The 19,886-nt window shown below is 39.7% G+C and overlaps 1 protein-coding gene across 2 annotated transcripts in view; it reads left to right on the top strand.

The window, feature by feature from the left end:
- Positions 1-19,886, top strand: part of DNAJC1 (DnaJ heat shock protein family (Hsp40) member C1) — a 70,625-nt gene that overhangs the window by 20,522 nt on the left and 30,217 nt on the right. For both annotated transcript variants that reach the window (XM_081882458.1, XM_081882459.1), the window contains exons 4-7: positions 4,471-4,636; positions 5,493-5,587; positions 6,574-6,667; positions 18,983-19,073. In XM_081882458.1, coding sequence (XP_081738584.1) covers positions 4,471-4,636; positions 5,493-5,587; positions 6,574-6,667; positions 18,983-19,073 — 446 coding nt within the window. The remainder of the gene's footprint in view (positions 1-4,470; positions 4,637-5,492; positions 5,588-6,573; positions 6,668-18,982; positions 19,074-19,886) is intronic.

Raw genomic sequence — 19,886 nt, 5'->3', positions numbered from 1 at the left:
ATTGGTGCAAGCCTTCATCGCCTTGTGTAAAATGAGTTGCTGTAAAATGAGTTGCTTTTTATGGTTATTCAGCTAAATGCCTAAAAATGGCTCGTGATGATCCCTGAATGTTCCCTGACAGCAATTATTCCCTTAAAAAAAATATATTTTTAAGCCCAACAAATTCTGCTTTGAGACATCTCTTTCCAGGACTCTGCCTTTTGGAATTCTTGGCCGCTTGGATTACAGATTCAGTTGCAAAAACTGCACTAATAACAAATATAAAGGCTGTTTCTCATGCATTAAAATTCTTGTTGCCTCTTGATTAACAGTTATTTTAGGTGGGCTCCCCCCCTTCCTTAAACCATGTGCTTACCAACTAATTACCAAATAATAAATTAGTTTCCCTTGGTCCTTCCTTCGGATTCATGTGCTCCAGGTTTGGTGGTCCCTGACTTTGTTTAACTGTGGGCAGATGCTCAATGGACCATCATCTCCTCCAAGCACTCAGGTTTCTCAGTCTTCCTTAGCAGGTTGTCAAAGCAATTTTCTCAGTATGTAGCAGCTCAACCTAACTCCATCTACACAGCAGTAAAAAAACGTTTCAAATTTGCTCTTCTTTTTAAAAAGTCTCATACTGAACGTCAAGGCGGTGATTAAAATCAGCATGTTTTATGCATACACCAGAATTTTCTTTTTGGAAGGGTTGTTTGTTCTGAAGCTGCCCACACAGCACCTCCAAACAGCTGTCCAGCCTCCCCCCAGCTCAGAAACGATTTGAGTATGTGATGTGAAAGAAGTATAAAGAGGCTGGAGTGAGGGCCGAATTTTTGTTTGAGTTTTCTTTTCAGCTCCTCTTGTGTCAAACCTTCAACCTGCTTTTTGAACTTGGGGGAGGCTAAAGAGCAGTTTGAGGATGCTGTTTGTAGCAGGACCCACTGGGCTCTTCTTAAGATTTAATATCCTGCGCTTTGCTATGCTGAGTAGGCAAATGAGCAGGAGATGAAACAATGTATGTAGTTTGATATTGGGAGCTACTCTTAATCCAGCTGCATTTACTGTAATATTACAGAGTAAATACGTTGTTGCTTGTCTTTAATATGTAGTTGGAAATGGTTTCATTTCCAACAGATTCTTTTCTTCCATTAGATGATAGAAAATATAATCTGAACAGGCTGGTGGTGTTTTTGTTTTTTAAAAAAGCAACCCTAATGACAGATCAACAACTTATCAGTTTTAAAATCATACAGCCTTTCTAATTTAGAAAAGCGTTTTTAAATGCTTGTGGATAGATTACTGGAACCAGTAGTTGGGCATCAAAATAAGGGATCTAACACCAAGGTTGAATCCTATAGCACCTTTTTCATAATGAAGAGGTTTCTACATGTACCATATGGAAAGTATATGAAGCGAGTACTGTACATTTACATTATTATTTTTTGGCAACAACAGCAGGATGAAAGGGAGTGTTTTCTCCCCCTTTGAGCTTAGATTTTAAAACCTAATTTCTCTGCAAGTATTAGATGGGAGTGAGTTCCATTGATTTTGCAGAAAGTTCAATTTAAATGTGCGTAGATTCAGAATTTTGAGATTTTAAATAATTTAAGACTCTAAAGATATATGTTTGAAGCAAGCCTATAAAAGTTGGGAATTCTGAAGCATTGTGTTAAGCTAGCTAGACTATAGTGGCATTGCAGCATGCTGCATAAAGCTGAATATGGGTGAGCGAAATATATTTCTTTGTCCTCTTATAATTTCATCTTTACAGTTTACTTGAAGCTACAGTTGTGCTGTAGAATAATCAACTAGTTTTGGTCTGTGGTTTTAATACCAAATTTCTGTTTTGAATATGAGAACTTATTTTTGGCTAGCTTTAACAATAATAACAAACATAGTGATCTCAGGTTTTACTTAATATACATTTCACAATAATAATTATCTGATTGACGTGTGTGCATTACAGACCTAGCTCTATGTTGCCCATATTTTGGAAGTGTGCAAAATCAGAGCATGAATAAGATGCAAAGAGGACATAAAGGCAGTCTGCTTTGTGATTTCCTTATTTGCTTAATTCTTATGCATGCCTCTGAAAGTCCATCGTAGGTGATAAATTGATTTCTGCAAATAAGTACTTTAATGAATCATCTGTATGCTTCCTAATTAACTAATTTGCTAAATGTGAAAAACAAGATTTAAAATTATCAGAGGATTCTGAGTAACTTAAGGATCATTGTTCATATGCGGTCCTAAAAATTAAACAGACGTCTTAATTTTTAAATACAGTGCTCAATTACCATAGAAAGGAGTGATTTATTTTTTGACAGTATATATTCTAAAAAGTGGGTTATAATAGAAGCTATCTTCCCTTAAAATGGCCAGTCGTGTGAGCCATAATGTTCATTGATAGTAAAATCAATAGAGCATTGATTCTGGAACTAAATCCTTGGAGACTTTTGTTCAGAATAGCAGACGTAGCCTGGTAAATACAGAGTGTGTTTAGTGCATGGAATTTTCATGTGTCAGATCTGGACGCATATAGAACAGATTTTTAATATATTGTGAAATTCAGTGTGGATTATCAAGGTCTATGATAGTTCCAGAAGATAAATATTTAGCATTTCACCCCCTTATTAGTACATAACCTTTAATGTCTCTCCCCCTCCCCATTCACTCACTGTTTGGTAGCAGTGATGGGGAGATGTTTTCGGTTTTAGTTTCAATAGTTTTAAAGGGGGGGGATCTATTTCATGCAAGCACACTCTGTTTCATGCAAGCACAATATATATTAAGTATTTTAAAATTTTATTATTTGTTCACCATTTTCACTTCTTACTTATGTTCACATTTCAAATTACTGAGACATTCTGAAAAACCCCATGGTATTGAAATAGCTAGTTTTCTAATTCTTTTTGTTGCTCACACTAAAACAATTTTTCTAGGACATTTGAGACCCCCCCCCCTTTTCCCTTTTTGGAGAGGAAAAACAGACATACTCCTATCATTATAGACATGGCTTAAGACTCTTAATCTTTTATAGTGATGGCTTAAACTAGACCCTAATAAATATGTATTGTTTCTGTTTTTATATCGCACATAACAACCGACAGAGGTGGCAAAGTTATGTAATATTTATCCTGCTAATATTCAGCAATGCAAATTAGCAGACTGTTTTGCTCTGACCAACAAATAATTAACCGTTTGTTTAGAACAAATGAATCAGAAGGCATCTTAATTTTTTTCAATGAAATCTACTTTATACAAAGATGTATGGCTTTTTTTTAAAAAAAGAAGACATTTTTTTAAAAAAAGAAATTATTCATTAATCTATCTCCAAGGTATCAATTTAATAACTATCAAAGTAGCTACTGCAGTTGTTGCATTTAAATTGATTTACACGTCAAGGCTGGCAGTTTAGCAGCTGCGCTATTATTCCGATCGGTCAATTTACTTGAGAAAAACCTACTACTGAGTCCTACTGACCTGCATGACAATATAGGCCCTATTTCTATTCCTGTAATTAGGCCTGCGACTAACTCAGAATATTTTTAATTAAAATATTTTGGTCAATGTGTTGCACCAAATTAGGCTTTTCAGTGCCGATTTAATTCTGGAAATAGCGTGATTAGAATATTCAATGAGTCGTGCTCCATTTAGGATTAATTTTAACATACAGTATTTTAAATGCCTCAATTCTAAATCTTCCTAATAATAGGCATGTCAGGTTTCTATACTAAAAGTTATCTACTTCAGTGGTTTATGCAGTTAAGAGTTGTGTGCGCGTAAATGATCAGTAGTAGAACTGATTTCAAGAATAATAAATGTAGAAAGAATTTATTTCTAACAAATGGCTTTTTATATGAAACGCACGCACACAGAGAGAAAAGAAGGCAGAAAAGTCGCTAGAATAAAATGCAAACTTAGCAGCCTATAATGTTTCAAATTTCATTCTTTTAAAGAAAATGCCAATCACTTGTACATTGCAAGTCATTTCTAAATTAGTTTTCATGTCAAAAGAAAAAAGTTTAATAACGTTACACCTCTGTTCAACAGGAACGAGGTTGTTTTTCCCCATATTTTTCTAAATTAAGGAGTCAAAGCTAGCAAATGGATTTGGTGGTTGTTGCTTCCCACTTAAAACCATCCCTTTGTAATTCTTTTATTCTGGGAACATGACCAATGATTGACAGGTAGGTTGAACATATGGTTCATTGTAGAATAAAAACATTTCTCAAGTGAATCAATTGGGGGTGCTGTTAGAACAGTAGAGCTACCCTTTTTATGCAGTCACTGAAGAAGATTCTGTTTACCAGGAGCCCAGATTAAAATGTTGTTGTTGCTGCAGCTGCTGATGCGGGAATTTAATATTTTTGAAAAGTGGATGAGTAAAACAGAATTTCCATACTTTTCTCTCTCTTTCTCTCTCTCTCTTAAAAAAGCAAATAGGTTCATTTTAAATGCCTCATGAAAGCTTGTTTGTTTTTGCCACTGTAGGTATGATGATATTCTGATCAATGGGCTACCAGATTGGCGACAGCCTGTATTTTACTACAGACGAGTGAGGAAAATGAGCAATGCAGAGTTGGCATTGCTGTTGTTCATTATCCTCACAGTGGGCCATTATGCTGTGGTTTGGTCAATCTACCTGGAAAAACAACTGGTAAGCATCGGAAATAAGTTTTATTTAAAATCGCTGCAAAAGGGTTCATCACACCCACACCCTCTAAATTAGTTTCCTAGTAATTACAGACGGACAAACATTCCTCACTTGAATCCAATAACCGAGTATGAACCCCTCGGCAAACAAAAAAAAAAAGCCTTTTAAATGATCTGCAACATTTAACAATAAAATGCAAATCATTTCGCTTTCTGTATTGGTGACTTTCAGGGATCTTTTTACCTAACCCTCCTGGCAAATTGCACAAATGCAGGTTTTGGGGGTTCTTCTCCCCCTCCCCAGCTTCCATTCTTGATGTTTGAAATTCATACTCGCCTGGGCTTTTAATGTCTTAATGGAAGGTCCCCTCCCAACGCCCAAATTGAAGTGTCTTTCAAATGTGATAAATGTTCCAGGGTTAGAATGGTAAAATGACAGAAGCAAAAGAAATGTTTTAAATGTTGCTTCCTTCTTGTCTGCCAGAAAGCAAAAGAGCAATGATTATTTACATGCAAAATTTGATCTTTAGCATCTGTTTGTTTGATTTTGTGTTTTCAGAGCTACCATATTAAAGTTGTCATATGAGGAAAGAAGTTAATTTCTTAAAAAAATAAGAGAAACTTTGATTGCTGTAGATATTTGCGTGACTGGCAGAGCCGGACTTCATGTGTGCTTAAGGAGTGGAGATGCCATGGCAACAGTTATTGTTAGATGATTTTACTTAATCATGTAGCTCCCCCCCCCCTCGCATTTGCATAAATGCTGTTCTGTTCTGCTCTTAATTGGAGAATCTTCCTAACAATTGCAGAGCACATGTTTCTGATAACCTCTAACAGTTCCCCCCTCCTCTCTGTATTAGGATGAGCTGCTTAGCAGGAAAAAAAAAGAGAAGAAGAAGAGGGCAGGAGGGAAGAATATGGAAGAAGCGAAACTTGGTGTAGACAAGAATGAAAGGTGGGGAAGGAAGCGCTGAAATAGTTCTTGCCAGGCAGGCACATAAAAGTAGCAACTTCTGAATGTTTTGACACTTGGAAGAGAAGCTTTGCAGTGTTTGTTTAAAAAAACACACAAAAAATAACTTAAGCAATTGCCATTAGTTCTAATAATTTTTGAGACATAGCTGTGGGTTGATTGTATGAAATTAATACATTATTGGGGGCGGGGGGGGGGGAACCAGCAGAAAGTGTGGGAACTTCTGCTAATTTAAATTTGGTAGTTTTTCACTTTGCATGCAGGATATTCAACGGGATCTTAATTTTCCAGACATATCTGCTGTTAAGGGTAGCGTAGATTATAAGCTGGCACTGTTTGGCCTTAGAAGCAAAAAAGACATTAGGAAAATGTTCTCAATCCTGTGATACAGTGCCCCCCCCCTTTAAAGCCAAGAAACAACATGGGGGGAAATAGTGACATTCAGAATACTCCGAAAGATACCACCATTCCTTCTATTGATTCATAGAAAGAAATAAAGGGTTTAAATAGTTCACACAGCAGGAGCATGAACTGGATCAATGCAGGATGGAGAGCACAGACCATTTTGCCTGTCTTCAGTTCTGATGACATCAGTGAGTAATGCTTCAGTGAACTGCAAATGACATTAATTTTTATGTATTGGTTTGTTTATGCTACAGACTTCATATCTGGTTGTCAGCGCTTGTGACTGGTTTGGTGGTAGTTTCTCTCCCCCCGCCCCCCGTACTGAAGCCGTCAAAAAGTCTGAGGGGTTTATTCTGTGAGGTGCAGGCAAGCCCAATGTTTAGGAAGGCCCTCTGAATATATTTGTTTTATTGATTACGTTCTACATGGAAATATTTACATGGTTCCTATAGTGGGATGCTACTTTCTTTAGCCCTCATGTTCCTTGTTGGAGGCTTTCATCGCAGTGTATGCAAGAAGACATATACACATAAATTCATGAATTATTATTATTATTTCTATAGGTTGCTAGAGAAGCCACAGTGGCAGGACCTTCTTCCATGCAAGCTGGGAATATGGTTCTGTTTGACAGTAAAAGCACTGCCTCAGCTATTTCAGGTAAAAATGCAGAGTTGTGTGTTTCCTTTTGTAGTTTTGGAAACGATTCCACTTTTCGTTTAATTCTCCCACAGAACAGCATTTGGTTTTATTTTTAGGAGTCTTCTGCCTTTGGCCACGTAACTATTTTGAGCCTAGAGAATGTTTCATAGTTGTAAAAACAGTGGAGCCCCAATGGTTCCCATATAGGAATGATAAACACTGAATCATTGAGAGCTCGGCTAAATAAATGGAAAAGGAGGGGGAAGCGTCACTCCTAAAATGAGACTTCTGAATCAGCAGCAGTGTGTTGAAAGACTTGCCATGTATATTGGACCCTAAAGCATTAAAATATGAGTAATTGCTCATATTTTATAGCATTGGTATATGAGTAATAAAAATACATAAATGTGAGCAGTAATAATTCAGGTTTCAAAAAGGTGGGAAAGCAAAGTATTATTTAAAAAGAGCGCATTTATTGTCATTACCCTGGACTTTCTTCTTCTTCCTCTTTACCAGAGTACAAATTTAATAAATTATTTGAATGTCTTAATGCCTCAAACTGTATATTATCCCTGAGTTAGGGAGATGTTCAGAACCCAGTTTAGCATAGTCTGCTGAAGTGTGTCTGTGTGTGTTCCTAAGGCTTATAATTGGTTCTTGGCCAGTGTTATAAAACAGTACTGTACAGTATTACAAGATTGGTGCATTTGTGGTCAATTTATTAAGAAATTTATTAAATTTGGTTGAGGTGAGAAAGCAACACTTCTGTTGCCTAAGGTATCATTGTACAAGATCTCCTTTAATAGCTTATTAAGGCATTTTAATTTTACACACACTTCTCTGTGTTTGGTATAGACCATGCAGAGCAAGACAGGTTAAGCGTCAAATCTGCCCATCATTAGCAACCTATTAACCCAGACCTTGATACTGTGCCGGTATCTGCATGGATAACAGAGCTCTTACAGGATGTGCTAGTGCTGGCAGATTTAAATTAAAAGCTAAGAGGACAAAGCAAAGCAGTAGAGGAGAAAGTTTTTAGCCACTAAATCTCCCATGTATGCAATGGATAGTTTAGAGCTTGTGTGTGACTGCAAAGCCTCCAGAGAGATGGAGGACTTGGTTGACCAAGTCCATTCATCTCTTTGCTAGATAGACAAGCTTATGAAGAAACTGCTGGTTCTTGGTAGGGCTTGAAACAGCTATGTCTAGTTGGAAAGCCCCTCTTGTCTCCTGCTCCTGACTCTGTGAGCAAGTGAGAACAAGCTCTTTGATTGGTCCATGATGCATATCTTTTAGCTGGTGATTCTATTTTGACTTTTCTGCAATTGAGAAAAAGTGTTGATAAGCACCACCACAATGTTGGCCTTCTAGTGTTGCCTTCAAGTATAGATCATAATGGGGATGTGTTGCAGAGATTGCTTAGTGGATAAGGAAGTTTGGTTAGAGGAGTATGGCAAGCTTCAGGGCCTGCATGGTGCAGGTTGAGGTGTGTGTGAAAACCATTTCTGTACTGGCTCTCTGGGTCCAACATGAGTTTGGAATTCTGGATCTCTTAAATTCCTCCTTGCCCTTAGTGCTGGTAAATGCAAGACTGGTGAGTAGATAATTTTGCCTCCAACCTAGTTGGATGAGATAAGTAGACCTATGCTAGCCTAACTTGTGTCCACGATCAACTTTGGCCAGAGAGATATGAGGTAGGGATGGTCACAATGCATTTTGCCTACTCTACCTTGTACAGGTAGACTGGTCTTGATTGGTTGCCTTGGTGTTGGATACCAGGGACTAATTTGGGATATTTCCGGCTACGTAGCACTCTTTTAGCTGGTGCGATCATCTTGAGATTGCTGTTTGAGATGCCCTGAGAACTGTACTGGGTCACTCCAGTATACATGCTCAGACCTCCTTGTCTGGTGCAGTTCATGACACTTTGTTGCAGTTGTGGAGCTATGCCAGTTTGTATTGGGCCTTGCACATGTAGAACATCATGTGCTGGATTTGCTGTTCTAAGCTGGACAAGAATCTGTTGACTGGGGTAGTAAGGATGGTCTACATTTGAAATGTTATGGATTCTTCAGGTTTACAGAATCAGAATGCAGCAAAGGAAGTAATGAGAAATTCTGGAGAGAGGCCACATCTTGGTCATTATATGGCATAACTGTGCACTGGTGTGATCCCCCCCCCAAGTACCCTCTCTTTCTCTCCCCCGTCCCAGATCTCAGCTCTATAATTTGCTGAAGAGCTGGGATACATGGTACTTTGCAACCTGCTGCAATAGATGACTATATCTTGCTAAGTTCTCCTAGTCGATGTGTAGGCTCTTAGGCTCTGATGGATGGTGATGCAACTTGAGTTTTCCATGACAGTTTTGCACGATTCTTTCCTGGCAGACTTGCTCATGTATTTCCCAATTACCACAGTAAGATACTGCTGTTCAGTCAGAATCTATATGAGAAATGTTGAAAACAGCCTCTAGTAGCTTGTTTGCATTTGATTTGGGTTCGCTCAGCGATGTTGATGGTGCTGAGAGTTGTGGAGCCTGTTGCATGCTGTTTGGACTCATGGGGAAGCCCAGTCTGACCAGACAGTGGTCATCTGGTTAGAAACATAAGTGCCTTGTTGAAAGAAGTTTCCTCCTGCTTAAAGGATAAGGTGGAAAATTGGAAAGCTCAGCTTTGTGGGAACAGGCACATGATGATGTTTAAATACTGTTCAGTGTTGATATGAATAAATGGTAGTCACTTGCAGCCTTAGGAATAGGTGTCATCAGTATGCTAGTGTCACCCATCTCTTACTTTCCTGCAACTCAGTTCTGCCCTTAGCCAGTGTAGGAGGTGATAGTTGGGTGGAGGAGGATGAAGTCACTAGGCCCAATGCAAGGTGTGAGTTAAAGCCTTTTGAAGCCCTTTATGGTCTGAGACATTCCCACCTTAAGAGCTAACTCCCTCTGTACCAGCCCCTGGACCACTTGCATTTGGCAAGCCGGGTCTTGCTCCATATATTCTTATAACATGAGATTAGGACATCTACTGCTAGGAGCAGGACCTTGATAGTAGTGGCCACAAGGTTATAGAATACCTTTTTGTTGAAGTTAAAGGATTTTCCCTCCTCCATCTCTACATTTTGATTTTTTGGGGGGGAAATGTATTGATCACTATTTTGATTTTTTTGAAAGACCTCTTTATTTTGGCAAATCTGCTTGATTTGACTTTTGTCAAGGAGAGAGTGGATTTGTTATTGAAAATTATTACAGTGGTACCTCGTGTTACGTACCATCCCCCTTATGAATGCTGCAGGTTACACACTCCGGTAACCCGGAAGTATATGCCCCTTGTTGCGACCTTTGCCCTGGGATGCGAGCGGAAGTTGCGCTCCAGTGGTGTGGCAGCAGTGGGAGCCGCCATTAGAGAAAGCGCACCTAGAATGTTAGGAGCGGTTTCCTGTTACAAACGGACCTCCGTAACGGATTAAGTATGTAACAAGAGGTACCACTGTACAGCGTTTTGTTTTTACCTGTATTAAGCTTCTTCCAGCACAGCAAAAGAAGCACTTCGCTGTTTGTTTAAGACAGTAAAATTCGCAATGGTGAGAGAGGTTGGAGTGTATTTTTTTCCGGTGATTGGGAGGATGTTTGTTACTCCCTATGCCTGATGGAAACAGAATAAGGAGGGAAACTACATTCTGCAGCAGAGAAAGCTTTCAAAGGCTAAACCCCACGCAGAGAGTTTTTGTAGTTTATCCTCAAGGTTACAAAGGCAGCGATGATAGCAGCAAGATTCCAGTCTTCAACATGAGGAGCAGGCTGTTGTAGCCAATGTTGTAGATAAAGCTCCTAGCTCCTAGCAGCTAAAGCCGTGTGCTCCCAAGAAATCAGTCATGCACTGGGGCAAAGCACAAAATAACAAGTGTTATTTACCATGCCTAAGCTCACCCCTCATTAAAGCACATTTGTGTGGGTTGAGGAGAGCAAGGTTACTTCCTTCCTTCAAAGTTCTAAGCAGCTGAATTGGTTTTTTTCTGACTGTTAAAGGACAGAGATGATTCTTTGTTCTTGAAACCAAGCAATGAGTTTCCTCCCTCCCCTGCCTCCCCCTGTCCAATTAAAACTATGTTTTGACTGTGATTTGGTTCTAGAGGTCTCCTGCAAGAGTGGAAGTTGCCTGTGCTTGTTCATGGGTGATGTTTTCTCTTTCAAGACCCATCATGCCACTTCGTGCCATTCTGAAAGGCTTCTCTGGAATGGCTTTTGCATGCATGGGGGGCTGTGTGGGGAGGACCAACATACAGGGCTGAAGCAGAATTGGGCGTTGCTAACAGTGGTAACAGTCACCCACACCTACCCCTTGTGTTTGAGCAGAAGCGCTTTCCATTTAACTCAGGATTGTTGTTTTTTTTGGGGGAGGTCTTTGGATCCAATCCTCTATCTTGTTTAATATAACATAAAAGAAATGTGAGTGGCAGGATATCCATTTACATGAATCACGTTGCAAAGCTGCTACCCGCATCTGATTGTCATTTATCCAACCGCACGTTTTTCATTGCTCCTGCCCCTTTTCTTTTCCCCCTAACTGGGGGTTGTGGGGGGTGGGGTGGGGGGAGGAAGGAGGAATACACGAAGGCACTTAAAATAATTAAGGTAGTTCTTTACTTGAGAAAACTGCTTTGTATGCATGTCCACAGGTTAGCCATTGTCATTTTTACTGTTCTCTGCTATGCCAGCTGTTCTCTGTTCTCTAGAGTTGGAAGAAAAATGGTGTGCAGGTTTCAAGGCATAATTTTTTGAGAGCTTTATTTTTAATTATTTTGTGGAGGATGGGGAGGAGGTAGATTAAGATGGATTTCTGATGCGCAGGGAACTGATGTGTACGTTTAACAAGTGGGGGGCAGCTGAAGTGCCATTTAGGCATGCTTCCAAATCTTTGCCTCTCAAGTGAAGGCGTCTGCAAGTCTTCCTTGCACTGGGATCTCGGGAGGGCATCTCAGGTGCACTGATCTCTCTGCGCATGAGATTTGCAAATAGTGGCACTGGAGGTCTTTCTCTGCAACCTTTCTTTTGTTTAATTTAGATGCTGAGATTTGAACCTGGAACAGGGGTAGGCAACCTAAGGTCCGTGGGCCGGATGCGGCCCAATCGCCTTCTAAATCCGGCCCACAGATGGTCCAGGAATCAGTGTGTTTTTACATGAGTAGAATGTGTCCTTTTATTTAAAATGCATCTCTGGGTTATTTATGGGGCATAGGAATTTGTTCATTATTATTTTTCCAAAATATAGTCCGGCCCACCACATGCTCTGAGGGACGGTGGACCGGCCCAGGGCTGAAAAAGGTTGCTGACCCCTGACCTGGAAGCATTTCCTGGCAAAGCTCTGCTATGAATCTCTGGCCTCTAGAACAGGAGTGGCCAACCTTTGGCCCTCCCGGTGGTGCTGAAGTACAACTCCCAGCATGCTTAGCCTTTAGCCATGGTGGCGGGAGCTGATGTGAGTTGGAGTCCCAGCAATCTCTGAAGAGCCAAAGGTGCAGGAACTTGGTGCAGGGAAATGACGTTTCCCCGCTCTGTGATGTGTTGATCAGCTGTCCTGCCATGTCCTGTGTAGAATCCCCTCAGATAATTTGGATGGCCTTCTATAGACTAAAGCTACATCGGGGGTGGGGGTGGGGAGAGGAGGTTGGCCTAGCATTCCAAAGGTGTATGCTCTCAATTTTAGTTAATTACAAAAACTGCCTAGATAGCTGACCCAAGGAAGCCAAGCAGGGCAAAGGGAGCAAAAGGATATTTGCAAGGCTGAAGTTGTAAAATTCCCCGCCCGCGCCCCCCCCCAATCCTCAGATTTGGTGCTTAAGTATAGTCTATTCATAAAGCACCACTTGCTTTACTGTGCATTGAGAAACTGGCAAGCACACTGCAACACATGAGGGGACTTGCAGAGAATTCTTCTGCTGTGCTTTCCAAAAGAGAATTTCCATGGCACTTTCCCAGCCTGAGCTTTCCTTCTCCCTCCTGCATTGCCACAATGTCTGAGGAAGTGGGAAGAATTCAGCACCACACACTTCTGAATCTTCTGTCGGTGCAAGCATTCCAGCTTGCCGCACAGAATGACCCCCCTCTCCGCCCCCCCAGTGTGGTTCCAGGAGTTCTCATGCCTCCCAACCAATTTTGGGGCACACAGAGGAGAAGGAGAGGGGGAAGCCCTGTTGTCCAACTGGAAGTCTTACTCAGGGCTTTTGCAGATGGGACTTATTTGTTGAATCTCAACCTCTGTTTTGTAGGGAGGGGAGGAACCCATTTTTTTTACCTTAGTGTTCCTCCTTTGAAGCACCAGTAAAATATCAAGTCCTGCTAAAAACCTGGTATTGTAAAATAAGTTATAGGAAAACGACAAGCTGTTCTGTTGCTGTGTGAGACGAGTAATACTGCCACACGTTGAGAAGTGAAAATTGTTTGTGAACAACTGAAAAATGTGCATAGTGTTGAGATGGGTTTTATCCTTTTGTGTGCTTTTTAAAATAATAAATCTGTATTAAAAATGCAAATTGATAACAGGTTCTTGATCTCCCCCTTTTAATTGGGGTAGAAAGTAATTTTTTAAAAAAAAAATCAGAACAGTTCATTTTGAAAGCAATATATGGGAGATAGAATTGACTCCTACTTCCTGCATATTTTATACGAAACCATTAAACATGAACTTGAATCCCATAATGCAGAGTTAGTGTTATTGCTCACAAAGGCTGCAGTCCTTAGCACTTCAAAGCAAGGGCCATTGACTTCATTGGGGCTTGTTTCCAAATAAGCCCAGTTAAAATTGGGTTGAAAGTCCATTAAAGAGCCTGGTGAACCAGAAGTGGACTTGTTTAAAGGAAACCAGTGCAAGCTGAGAATCTAAAACAGAACACAGCTGTTAGTTAGAATGAAATCTGTAATTAACTATCCGTGAGTGTAGTTGCTTCACTAAGAGATGCTCATTGCTTCACTTAAAACGAATGTTAAAACTGTGTCTTCCAAGCATGGGTCAGAGGGAGTGACTTTAAAAACTTGGATTTCTGAAGTACTATTGTTTTCCCTTTTTCTTTCGAAGAAGTCTTCATTTGCAAAATGCAAGCTTGCATTCACTTTGCATCAAATTTCTGGATGCCAGCAAAGCTCCACTATGCATCTTTTATTTGGGTTACTACAGTAATGAAGCAGGAAAATTGCTACCTGGTTTCTACAAAAATGATAGGCCTTTAAAAGAAAATGAAGCTCTTGCATTACCTGCAGATCTTCAGCAGTGCGGTCTAGTGAAGACTTGGGGGGAATATACACCACGAATTTCTTCAAAATTCCCAGTAAAATGAATGGGAACAATGAAAGAGCATGGCTGCGTAATTTCTGGAGCTAGGGCAGAGTAATCTCCTAGTGGATTTGTGTTGGTAGGAGGCAATTGCTTCCACTTTATAAAGAGCTATATAGACTATATAAATACAGCACGGTGTGATATAATATACTCTGCTTCCCAAAGCTGTTTCTAATTGTTTTAATTTATTGTTTCACACAATTCTTAGCTGTCTTACAGAAAGGCAGGGTATCCATTCTCTTATAAATTAAAGGATGGAGATGGAAGAGGTTAGTTTTTGTTTTATTTTTTAAAAAAGAAAAGAACACAATGCACACAACCAAAAAACTTAGGCTTGTATTCGCTAACAGGGAGGACTGGGTTAAACACTCTCAGTTGATTTCATGTAAACCTGAATACATTAATTATTCTTACGCATGTACTAGCTGGATGCTGTTCAAGTCAATGACCTGTAGGTGTTCTAATTTCATAACAACATTGTAATTACTTGGGAAAAACATTAATTCTGGAGATGCTCGCCACTGTTCTGGAACAGTTTGCTGTTCTTGTTGTTGCTTTTTTCTTTTTTAAAAAAGGGAACAGTCCAGTTAGCCAACAGTCAGATTGTTGGTTTTGTTTTGTTTTAAAAAGAATCTTAAAAAGCTGAAGCGCATTGTCCTTGACAAAGCTATTTAAAATGCCTCCGTTTTGCATCCTTAGCTATGTATTTGTGTGTTTTGTTTTAATTTATGCCTCTCTTCCGATTGTGATGTGAGGCAGATGGAGGGATTATATCTAAGAAACACATTGAAGGAGGGGGCCCTCAATCGTTACTGTATACTCAAGTAAACAAGGCTATTTTGCAGGGAGTGAATTGTATTTGAGCTTTGTTATTTATTTATTTTTGCAGACCAGTAACCAGAGTTCTGCACTGTGTGAGACAAACCTTTCTACCTTCTGTCTCGCTCAGTGCAAAACTAAGAATCTGGGGGATTTTATGAAGGGCAGATAATAGTTTTGCTTGAAGTTTGGGTGGTCAACAAGGAATATTGTCAAAGTTGTCACTGGCAGCCTGTGGACCAGAATTGCTTCAGAGGCTAAATGCAAATTTTAATCAAGACTTAGAGGTCATCCTTTTTTGTCCATCGCTAAATAACACAAAATGGTTTTAAAAGATCAAAATATTACGTAACCGGTTTTATTTTGCATTTAAAATCTTTCCTTTGGCATTGGTTAGAAGTAGAACCTGGGAGACAAGAGTTCAAAGGTCACTGGCTGACCTTGAGCCAGTCACTGTCTCTAACCCCAACCTACCTCACAGGGTTGTTGTGAGGATAAAATAGGAAAGGAACAACCCCCACTTTGAGCTCCTTGGAAGAAAACTGGTATATAAATGAAGTGAAAATATAACAATAAATAAAAATTATAGAGCTTGATCATCCATGAAAGAGCCAAGCAGTGCAACAAAATTTATTTATTGGTTTATTTATTGCAGTTATACCCCACCTTTTTCTTCAAGGAGCTCAGTGTGGTGTATACACAGTGTTAGAAACTGAGATATGAAAGCTAGGAGGTAAATGGCAGATTAAACCTAGGTTATGGGCACCGCAACGGAGGGTCTAGGCACGGTTTTTTAATAACAAGAATAGAAAGCTGAAAATGAATGAACTGCAGCTAAAATATCGTGTTCATTTTTCACATGGTCTAGTCCTTCCCCTGCCCACCCCCCTAATATTCTTAAGAGGGTCTCTTCTCCAGTCTTCAGAGAGCAGCTGGAAGTGAGGAGGCAGAAAAAGGTCCTCCTTTCATTCCAGCAGTGGCAGTTTTAATCTGAAATCATAGCCGCAGCACTGCGACCAGAGCTCAGAAACTGATCGCATTAATGAAATTCCCTGTCGCAAAACGTGCCTAGAACAATGGGGGTCTCGAACGCTGGGTGTACATGGTTCTCTTCCTTTCTCCTTTAATCCCTGTGAGGTTGATTAGTCAGAGAGGCAGTGACTGGCCCAGGGTCCCCCATTGAGCTTCATTGCTGAGTGGGGATTTGAACCCTGATCTCCCAGGTCCTATTCCGACCCTTTAACCCCTACATTACCCTGGCTCTCTATCCCTTATCCATCTCTAACCCAGTATTTTGTACACCGGTTCTCAGCACTGTCTAGGGAAGAGTATTTTGCATCTCCTTGGAATTGTCTGGTGAATAATGAAAGCAAACCCCAACAATACAGAAGTTGCCCATCCTTGATCTAGTGAAATGCATGGCAGAATGAAATGATGTAATTGCCATGAAAGCAGCAGTGGTTGTGGGAGAATCACAGTGATTGTTTTGAGTTTACATATAAAGATGTGCATATAGATAAACCACAGCTCGGTAGTAGTACACAAAGCTTGCATGCAAAAGGCCTGAAACCCTGGATAGCTGCAGCCATGCAGTGCAGAAAATACTGAGCTGTGTTGGCCAATGGTCTGGCCCATGTATAAGGCAGCTTCCTAATTCCCTGTGTATATTTTTATATAATATATAAATTCCGATACTTATCCGGAACAGAGAGAACATAGGTTCTTTTTCCATTTTGATTGCAAAGTTAGGGTTATAGCTGCTTAGGTTCATTACAATAATTAATATGGATATCATGATATGATGATCCAGTATTAGTTTGTGAGTTCAGAGACTCAGTAGAGAAGAGACTCCGTATTTTAACTGTCTTCTGCTTGATCAGAAGAAAGTGAAAAGATCCAGCTTCATAAAACAAAAAACCCACATTCTACATTTGGTCATGTAACATGCGGTGGTGACCAGTCAAACTATAAGTGTATCACAATTATTTATTAGTGTTTGCCCGCTTTGACTACTGAAGATTCTGTTTGGTTTCCTCCTCCTTTCTGTCATTCTCGTCTGAGTCTCAGTTCCAATTGTTTCATGATTGACACGCCAGCAAGATTGACAGATACCCCTTAGAGTCTGATGTCTGGAGGTCGCATAAGCAATAATAGATTCTGTTCCAGATTTTAGCATCAAATATTGGCTTTCAGTGTCAAAGGGGTTAAAGTTAAATGCTGATTGACTGTGTCTAAGCTGAAGCCACAAGCAAAAAGCATCCATGGGATCTTGGTATTGTGCATTTGATGTAATCTCCGAAACACCATGTGGAAGATTTATAAATGATCACATTTTGGTAAATTACTACTAAGTGAATAAAATGCAACACAATCAGGTGTCCTTGCACATGAGTGTGAAATAACTGTGATTGGAAAAGCCAGAATTTATTATATAAGATAGTATCTCTACATTTGTACATGTTTATGTACTTGAATCTGGAAAGGTCAAAATGCATTTAGTTTTGTTTTTTAACTATGTAAAATACAGTGTATTTTTTAAAAGTTTCCTGGGCTATTGCTTATATGTGCACATGATCACTTGATCTCTGAAGCCTCGAGCGTATACAGTGTCTTCATGAGATGAATTTATTGTGTTCACAGATAAGATATTCTGCAGTGGGAACGAACTAGATAGAATATCCCAGTTTATAGCCCATAGCAGCAAAACCTCTAATCCTCAATGGCAGAAACACTTCCCTGTTTCTTACTCCACCTTTACCCCTGCTCTCTGCTGCAAGATTGTCAGGTTAGCCTGACGACACATCATGCTTGAGCAGTATAAACCAGCATCTATTACGCTAATGCACTTCACAGCCATGGCAAAGGAGTCCACAATGCTTTTGGCTGGCCTTGACAAATGCTCACCTTCTGTGCAACTCTGTACATGTTTGCTTGGAAACAAGTCCTGCTGTGTTCAATTGGTTTGGCCGGCAAAGCTTTTATTTTATTTAGTTATTTTTAAAACACATGTGTATATATATATAGATCATTTTTTTAAAAGCAGTTTACAGAAATGCCCACAAGCAAGTCTTAATACAATTTATTTGTAAAGTTTTTAAAATTATTTAATTCTGTAATGTATCTAAAACAGAACAATTATAACGGATGAAAATTAAAAGTTGAAAAACAAAACTATACAATAGGAACATTGAATGAGTAGTTGCACATGAGTCAAAGTAAAGACTGTCAACATTATCAGATCATGGAGTATTGTTCCTGAGTTTTCAGATCAGAGTTTTCTTTCTCCTAGATGGGCTACCTTCCCAAGTTGACAAGCCCCATTTGCCCCTCACTTCTTTCTACAGCCATAGCTGCCAACTTTTCCCTTTTCTTGCGAGGAATCCTATTTGGAATAAGGGAATTTCCCTTTAAAAAAGGGAAACGTTGACAGCTATGCTCTACAGCACATACAGAAACCGCCCTCTTGGCCATTGGACCAACTATTCGTCTCATCTACTCAATATGCCGGAGCCTGTAGTCACATGCTGGGGAAGTCCCTAATTCACCAAGGGCTTGAGACCCATAGGCTACCCTCACTTGGTTTAACTGGCCAGTTGAAGCTGTTTCCCAGGGTGTGTTAGGGGAGGGGTAGTACCACTGGTGGGAGACAACATCATGCTCTTTCAGGGGTAGTTTGTCCACCTTTGGCCCCCACCCTGCACTTGGCTCTCACCAGTGGCTCCTAGAAGCTGTCAGCATGCAATCAAATTATGTACTTCTGTAAAATACCTCACATTGATCTGTGCAAATAAGCAACTGAGTTGGAATGGTGTCTTGTGGCAGCCATTGATAGCATGCATTTGCACACTGTAGGAAGCCAGCAAGGAACGTAACATTTCAAAATCTGCAAACACAACATTTTTAATGATCTCAATTACATTTTCATGAGCGTTAACATGCTGCTCCAGTGCAACTTCTTCATAGTTTCGCTGTTTTGACTATGTCATGGTGCACAATTGTCATTCATGCTGTTTTCTCTCATGTGTAATGAATGTCACTATTTTAAATATTTGATTGAGTCAGCACAGGAATACCCACCCTCACCCAAAGTGATTAATTGATGGGGCTTGAATCTAATCATATAAAATGGTGTCATTGCAGCCAGCTGTTTTGAGATGCTAATATCACTACATTTCTTTTAAAGGATGCCAGACAACTGTATGTAGAATATAAAGAAGCAAAAATGAAGGAGAAAGAAGAGGCCCTGGCTAGAGCTGAACTGGAAACGCTTCAGAGTAAGTTTTTATCTTTATTCACAGTCTTGATTACATATACCCATATATGGGGTAAGATCACAGTTTCTCTCTCACAAATGTGTCCTCTGTGTTGCAGCAACTGCAGAAAACAGGATTGCTCTGATCCGACTTCACTGTAGTATGAAGTTGCTGCATAATAACATTTGGATTTCTGAATTCTCTGTAGAAATTTTAATGCATGCAAACGAATAGGTTGAGTAACAAATAACGTTGGGCAGAAATGCGATAGAAATACTAATATAATAATTTGCAAGAGAAAATACCTAAGAAGTCTGCAGTGAAATAGCAGACACCGAGAGCCTGCCTTGGTTTTGTGGCTGCCTGGAAATAATTCAAATAATTGGTGGTGCGTTTTATAGCAGTTCCAAATTGGTTTGACTTCTAAGTATTCTAAAATGCACTCAAAATTATATGCACCTGCAGAAATTGTAGATGCAAAACTTATGCGGCAAAGCTGTGACCCCTTTGATATTTTGAATTAGAACTTGGAGAGACAACTCTACTGACTGCTTAATAAGCATGATTGACTGCAATATATAACTTACCATCCCATTAGGAAAAGCTGTGCCTAATTTACTTTTTTTGTTACAACCCACACATTTTACAAATTTTGAGTTTTCAATATTTCTGTGTATATTATTACCTTTTTGTGCTATTGTACACTTTCCAGTTTGCTTCATTTTATGTCCGTATTTTGACCCTGGAAAATACCTGTTTTCATCCTTTTCTGTTATAGGACAAACGTTATGCAAAGTAACTTCAAATTGTAGCTGTCTAGTTAGCACCATCCTG

The sequence above is a fragment of the Podarcis melisellensis genome (genome assembly GCF_964234715.1).
Source record: "Podarcis melisellensis genome assembly, chromosome: 12".
Taxonomy (NCBI): Eukaryota; Metazoa; Chordata; class Lepidosauria; order Squamata; family Lacertidae; genus Podarcis; species Podarcis melisellensis.
Note: the sequence above shows the minus strand (reverse complement) of the source record. Positions and strands in the feature narration are given on the sequence as shown.